General features: G+C 42.9%; 1 protein-coding gene across 1 annotated transcript; it reads right to left on the bottom strand.

The window, feature by feature from the left end:
* Positions 1–1,856: 1,856 nt before the first annotated feature.
* On the bottom strand, positions 1,857–5,852 carry LOC115391929 (wee1-like protein kinase 2). The gene is made up of 11 exons (XM_030096361.1): positions 5,559–5,852; positions 5,216–5,424; positions 4,690–4,747; positions 4,141–4,310; positions 3,910–4,031; positions 3,675–3,821; positions 3,502–3,603; positions 3,144–3,229; positions 2,876–3,046; positions 2,630–2,778; positions 1,857–2,212 (listed from the first exon to the last, which is right to left on the bottom strand). The coding sequence occupies exons 1-11, from the start codon at positions 5,835–5,837 to the stop codon at positions 2,047–2,049; spliced, it is 1,659 nt and encodes a 552-aa protein (XP_029952221.1). The 5' UTR covers positions 5,838–5,852; the 3' UTR covers positions 1,857–2,046.
* Between the last annotated feature and the right edge of the window lie 1,078 nt (positions 5,853–6,930).

Here is a 6,930-nt window from a genome sequence, read left to right as displayed (position 1 = left end):
CATTTGTAGAATGAACTCAGAGTCAATCCGATACCTTACTCCTGGAAATATATAACACATTAGTATTACACTACAGTGTAGCATATCTTGCTTGACAGTAAACTCGCATCAACATACAAGGTCAGACTTACCAAAACAAATCCTCCTTTACATGTTCCGCCAAACAACTTCTGCTTAAAATTCCACTTCTCTGAATGTTAGATTATGGTGATGCAATCTGCAGATCTTAAGATGGATGTTATTTCCAAAGCTGTTTACTGCATGATTGGAGCTCCATGCAGCCATGATACCCTGGATACACTCACTGGTTTCGTTTCATTTACTAAACTCCCATATCTACAATTCCTTCTCAATATTCTCAACACAAATCTCAGGATAACTTCTCATAGATTAATCTGTCTGGCCATACCTACAGTCTGTACTTCATTTGGTAGCTCCTCATTTCACTTATTTACTGTAAATGACAGTAATCTTCTGCAAACAGTCTTCTAACTCTACATTAATTCTACAAATACCATCCAAACATGAATATCACTGTCAATGCTACTTTAAGATTGTGTGACAGTTTTTCTATGTATGTATAAGTTTGTTTCCGTTTTGTCGTACTTCCTTGCTAACGCTTGTAAATGAGTATCGGCCTACTTGGTGAAATAAATAAATACCCAGGAGGAGCAGGAACACATGTCAGATCTTGTTTGTTTGAAAGGCAGCATCGTGTGATACTCACTGGGCCACTGATCCACCGAGGGCAGGATGTCATCCAGAGAGACCGAGATGCCGCCGGGCAGATGGCCATCCGTCTCCAGGGTACCATCGTCCGTGTAGTCGATCCTGGACCCGTTGCTCTTGAGGTCCTGGTAAAGATTCAGTTCCCCGGCCAGGGAGAGAAGCTCCTTTTCATAGTCCGAGTCAGCGCAGTCTGCTTGAAGGAAGGCGAAAACCAGGGCGGCTTTCTGGCCCCTCGTCAGACCATGCAGGTCGTCCATCGGAGACTCTCCTGGCCTTTAATTCAACACGTCGACGCAAAAAAAAGTTAGCCAAGCTTCACGCCGCCGACTACTTTCAAAATTCATTTAAACTCACACATGAACTCACGCAGCAGTCTGAAAATGAACAATAAATCTACTTGGAGAAACTTTTTTTTTATCGAGTTGGCGTCAAGCTAACGCTAACGAGATTATCTATCAAGCTAGCGGAACATAAACACCGTCACGCGGTTAAAACAAAACTCGCTTCATTTCGTCTTGTTTTACTCACAATCGCTTCTCGATTTGCTAAATTAATTGATTATCTACTTACAGACTGACTTACGGTAGTGGTGCGCCAGAGAAAGACGACCTGCTGCGGCTTTTCTGGTGCTCCTGCTCGTACTGCCGCCGCCAGTGCGCCGAAACAACAGAGACAGCCTTTATTATGACGCGGCGAAGGCCAAAGTTCAGAGTGGAAGCAGTGACCTGAACGCCGCATGATGCCTTCACGCTCCATCGTTCCTTTAGCTGAACTTTTACTTTCGCTGCAGTGAGCTTAAACGCCTCATAATCAAATCGGAAGATGTGGCCCCTGAAAAGCAGTTTATGTATTTTTTTTTTAAACACGGTTTCAAGAGACCTAAGACTGTGCCCGAGAGTGTCTCATTTTCACTTTACCCGTGGCTCCTTGTAAAACTGTGATAAACAATGAAGGCACGTGACTCACAGTTAACTGCAGCCACTGATAAGCAAAGGCATCCTCTGGAAAGTCCCTGGGAAGTTGTTTTTGCAAGACTCTACTGTGACACACATTATTAGAAACACATTTGATAAAAACTTTAAAATGTTTATTTACAGTTAAAAAAAAAAAAAGAATGGAACAATTGGACGTGTCTTGTCAAGCGCTCTAACAGATGTTGAGGATATCACTTGAGGCAGGTGTTGGAAGTTACATTAATAATTCAAAATCAGTATTATCCAAATACCATCAGTCCATTCAGGAGACAAATCCCTCTAACGTCCGCTACAATCTTCACATCAACAGCGAAAACACATGAGGAGGCTTCACTTCGTGGCATCAGATGTAGGAACCAGGGCAGCCAAAGCTCACAGAGCGCCTTTCCTTCCTCCCAACAAGCCTCCTCCCGGCTCTGGGCACAGAACCCTCTCTGGCAGGAGGTTTTAGGCCAGGAGACAGGTTCTGCATGGGGGACAACGCAGCCTGACGAGCCTCCTGAAGCTCTCTGTGGAGGGAGGGACACTGAAATGTGAATATATTCATACATTACTGTGTGACAGTTGAGGTTAGTTGTCATGAGATTTCTTGACTCACTCTGATAAACAGGACAGAGCATTCAATTAAATATGAAATTACACCATCTGCTGGCCCTATTTATGAAGTTCAGTGTCTTACAGGCTCAGAAATAAGAAGTTCAAGTGTTTTAGATTCAACCATAATCCTCTCTAGTTACTTCAGTACTTCTCATTTCATAATCATGCCAACATTTCCTGGAAGGTCTTATATAATCAAAATTGTCCATCATAGTTTTCCCAAAATAACAATACATCACTTGAATATTAACACTTTAAAGATTGCTGTGGGGCTCAAAACAAATTATAAGCTGTATCTGTAGAGATAGAGGGCAGATTTCATTTTATACTTTTCAAGCATGGCTGTCCTGAACTTCTCCACGTTGAGCTCTCGACGCAGTTGAGCAGCCAGTCTCTCCGTCCTCTTTTCGCTTAAGATTGTGTGCCTGCAAAGGTCCTTGGCAGACGGACGCTTTGTAGGGTCTGGATGCAGCATAGACTGACAAAGAATAAAAACATTTTTTTAATTTGTCCATTTCTGTCAGATATACAAAACAAGACATAAAAAAAGGGGTTTACAGACACATCCCCTGTACCTGAAGCAAAGCTTTAAAGGGAAGTGAAAGCTTCTGTGGCAGTTCAGGAAGTTTCTCCTGTCTAAGATGGTGCCACTGATCTCCATTTCGCGGTAGAGGAGGAGCGCCAGCTGCCAGCAGCACGGTGAGACCCAGAGCAAATATGTCTGCCTTGTGGAGGTGGCTGTAATCCTGGAGAGATCCAAGTAAACACAAGAAACAAAAAACACCAAAGGATCTATTTTTCTTTCCCATTACTGTCAGTTACAGTTGCATATATACGTTTTACCTCGTGCAAAATCTCACTGGCGAGAAAGCGACTGTCCCCCTCCTCAACTTGAGGATTGATCGTGGATGTCACATGACCAAGGTCGCCTGTAGGAAAAGAGAAGTATGAACTTTAAAAAAAAAGCAGCAACACACGTATGTAGAAATCATTTATCCTCACCAAATTACCAGAGGCCTTTCTGTGTGAACGCAGGATGGGTCACCACACCAAGACAATCACCCACACACAGAATTAAATGACAAAATATTCTAAAAAGAATGTTTCTGGCCTACTGGAGGAAACTGAACTATCCATCACTCGGATGTCCAACTCTCCTCGTCGGAGTTTCTCCAACACAGAGTAGAAAAAAAAAAAATACCAATTTTGTAAATGACGCCAGCTGTCGCGCTTCCATCTTCCTCTTCACTCTCCCCCTCACCCACAGCACTCGTGCTGCTACGCTGGCAGATGAATATATTGCCTGAAATAAAATCACACATTTTAAGCACAAAAGGTTTTCAGGTGAAAACTTTTACAGAGAAAAAGACATACTTGGTTTGATATCTAGGTGCACAAGTCCTGAGCTGTGGATGTACTTCAGACCCATGGACACCTGCAAAAGCAGATCTTTCAACTCGGCCTCTGTGAAAAGATCACCCTGGACCTCCCTCTTCACGATGGCATCGCCGAGGCTCCCACCTGAAACAAACATCCACAACGGCAGCGTCAAACCACAGAAATCTAATATGTCTCTCAGGCGAGGTCATTTCATGTGCGTCACACCTACCATCACAGAATTCATTCTGAATAAGCATGTGGTCATCCTCTGCCCATGCTGAATAATAGCGAACAACATGTGGGTGGTGCCCAAGAACAGCATGTGCATACACCTCCTTGAGGGCCAGCTGCCTGATGGGCCATAAAGCACAGTCACTAATAAGTCCCATAAACAATGACATAAAAATCAAAAGATCAACGCAACTGTCTTTAGCAGAGCCCGGATTAATGACCCACTTACTCGTCATAAGAGCCTGCCAGAGGTCGGCGGGATTGTTTTATGGCGTACAAGCAGCCGTCCAGCCTCTTAACGCATTTGTAAACTGCCCCAAACTCGCCCACGCCGATGCACTCGAGCTGCAGGAACTCGCTCTCATATCGTGACAGCATGCAGGCTTGAACAGCTCGCCTCTGCCAGACAAACAGACGGAGGCCTTTCTGATGAAATCCAAGACATTTCTAAAGGGAGGAGCCCGCGTTACACCGTCATCGATGAGCTCCACAGAGGACAGTCAGGATTTTCTTTGATGTGTCACCAAATATGGTAAAACTTCCACAAGGAAATTGTTTTATATAGAGTCTGACGGCAGCTTCTGTTGTTTTTGTTTTTTTTCACTTTTGGAGATTCCTTCAGAGGAATCCCGGAAGAAGACTTGGCAGCATGTAATTTTGTACATAACAAGAAGTGAGGAGGCAGCTGCATATGACAAAGACTGATGATGAAAGCCTATCAGCTTCATCTGAGAGGGAGGGTTACGTCTACCACCAGCGCTGATAAAAATAGTTGTACCTTTGGTGGGAGAAAGGCTTCGTCATCCTCTTCAGATGATGTGAGGCTGTGTTTCAGACTGAAAGATGGAAAAGGCCAGTTAGACATTTTTATGCTGGAAACAGAAGAGCCAAAGTAAAGCCTGTGTGTAGGGTAACTTAATATCAAAAGGTAAAGACGATTTCAATATTTACTCCAACATCATATGGTCGTTTCTAACCAACGGTTGACACCAATTCTACAATTTTAAAATGTATGATAAAAGGATTGTCCTCTGATTTCAGTTCCCGTCTCAAAATATTACAAAGGACTGACTAAACTTATAAATGATGTGTGGAGGTCATTCACACTGTGTGGAAACCTAATTGTTTTATCATGTGTTACTGCATGGATAACCCTAAGATTCTAAAAACATCCACTTTCATGCTTTCATTTATATCATTATTATCAAAAACAATATCTCCTGTTCATTGTATCCATCTTCTAGTTCTCCTTCTCATCCAAGGTTTTTTTTTTTTTTAAACCACTCGGAGTAGGGTGGAGTTACCCAGGAACGTAATCGTCCTCATCATCGCTCATACAACTCTTGGTCCAGTACTGCTCGCTGTTCCTGCGCACGGTGTCAGGAGTGAAAGGATTCACGTTGACAGAAGGTGCCTGCATTAAGTTTGCAGTGGCTAAGGTGAAGCACAGTCTCCTCTGGCGGTGAGGGATCTTAATGTTGGAGACTGGCTGAGACGACTTTGACAGCAAACTCTACATGCAGAGAGGCAGAGAGGGAGGGAGGGAGAGGAATTTATTCAGCTGAAGGAAAACTAGTCTGACATCTGAAGTCGTACTCTTTCAAGTCAGCGAAGGAGAAGAAACTCAGAGTTGAAAATATTCCTAACCTTGGGAGTGTTTGGAGAGCTGCAGAGTCTCAGTTTCTTCCAGGAAGCGTACGGTATCGGGCTGGTGCACAGCATAGGGGAGGATGAGGCATTGAATCTGCTGCGGTGGCGTTGCACTCTGGGCGTCCCGCAGGCGGAGCTGGGCGTGCGGATCCGAGGACTGCGAGTCCTGGACGTGCAGTTGTCTGAGGTGTCACTGCTGCTGCTGCTGCTGCTTCCATCCTCTCCACAGCTGGAAAATTCCAGCTGCTGGCTGGTCCCAGTAAACAACGCTGCCATGCTCAGGGCCTGAGGTTTGGGACAAATGTTCTCAGAAATGTTAACAACAATGTTAAGTAAGTTGTTTCTATTCAACACTCTTAGGGCCAAGAGGACAACAGTCACTGATGGTTTGGGATGACAATCAGCTGTGCTTTCAGACCAACTTTAAGTAATTTATTCAATTAAGCCAAAAAAAAAAATCTTGTTATTTTATGTGCCCATCAATTTGAGATCAAACTGCAAACTGCTTTTCTAAAGGGTAAAAACCCAAGAAAATCTGTATTACTTTTACCCAACCATTTAAGTCAACACAAATTAAAATTGTGATAATTGATCAGGTTAAAGAATATTGAGGTCAATCACCTGACAAACCAACTTTAGATGACGAATTGTTTAGGTTTATCGAGCTTTGTGTAAAGAAGTGTGCAACCTCGCTTTTCCCCGTCCTGTACATGGAGCTTGCAGCTAATTTGAGGCCACATGGTGACCTTTGCTTTTGTTAACCTGGATTTAAGGAGTAGTGAACGGTACCCACTGAGCATACACACTCCGTTCTCTCACCGAGTTGGTTTAATTCGAAAAATAATGTGTTTAACTTACGAAAGAGTCGATTTCAGCATCACCACCACAACCACAGTTGGATTTCGCGCCACGTATGTATAATACTTCCTGTTTATTTAAATTGGGTCACCATGGGACTCGCTGATTGGTTGAAGTTGCAGGTGACTTATAAAACACCTTTGTACAGTGTCAGGATGGGAAAATGTTTCTCTTACATCAATATAAAGCGTGGGTTTACTGGAATAATATATATGTTTAAGAAATTGAGTAGATTTCGTTGAATAAAGGACAGCTATATTTTATCAGTAAATGTTAGCTAATAAATTTAACAATCTTGGATAGCACAAGCAAACAACAAAAAAGTAACAGAGTTGAAAATAATAAGTGTGTAAACAGTAATGTGGGATCGTTTATGCAAATTTACAATATTGGTTGAATGTCTCCAATGTGAAATGTTACATAATTGCTTTAAGGTTGGTGGGATTTTTTCCCCTTTCATTTATGCAGAGTGACCTGTAAAGTTTGGCAGTGCAAAACTTAAGATATGTCT

This window comes from Salarias fasciatus, chromosome 7 (assembly GCF_902148845.1).
Source record: "Salarias fasciatus chromosome 7, fSalaFa1.1, whole genome shotgun sequence".
In the NCBI taxonomy this organism is placed as follows: Eukaryota; Metazoa; Chordata; class Actinopteri; order Blenniiformes; family Blenniidae; genus Salarias; species Salarias fasciatus.
The sequence above is the reverse complement of the archived record's forward strand: the minus strand, read 5'-3'. Positions and strand labels throughout refer to the sequence as shown.

What these genes read in the sequence shown, in the direction of transcription:
- LOC115391929 (XM_030096361.1), bottom strand. Translation starts at nt 5,837, where the DNA reads ATGGCAGCGTTGTTTACTGGGACCAGCCAGCAGCTGGAATTTTCCAGC. An exon ending in AAGCCTTTCTCCCACCAAAG is followed by an intron (nt 4,311 to 4,689) that starts GTACAACTATTT and finishes TTTGTCTGGCAG; the next exon opens with AGGCGAGCTGTTCAAGCCTG. An exon ending in CCTTTAAAGCTTTGCTTCAG is followed by an intron (nt 2,779 to 2,875) that starts GTACAGGGGATG and finishes ATTCTTTGTCAG; the next exon opens with TCTATGCTGCATCCAGACCC.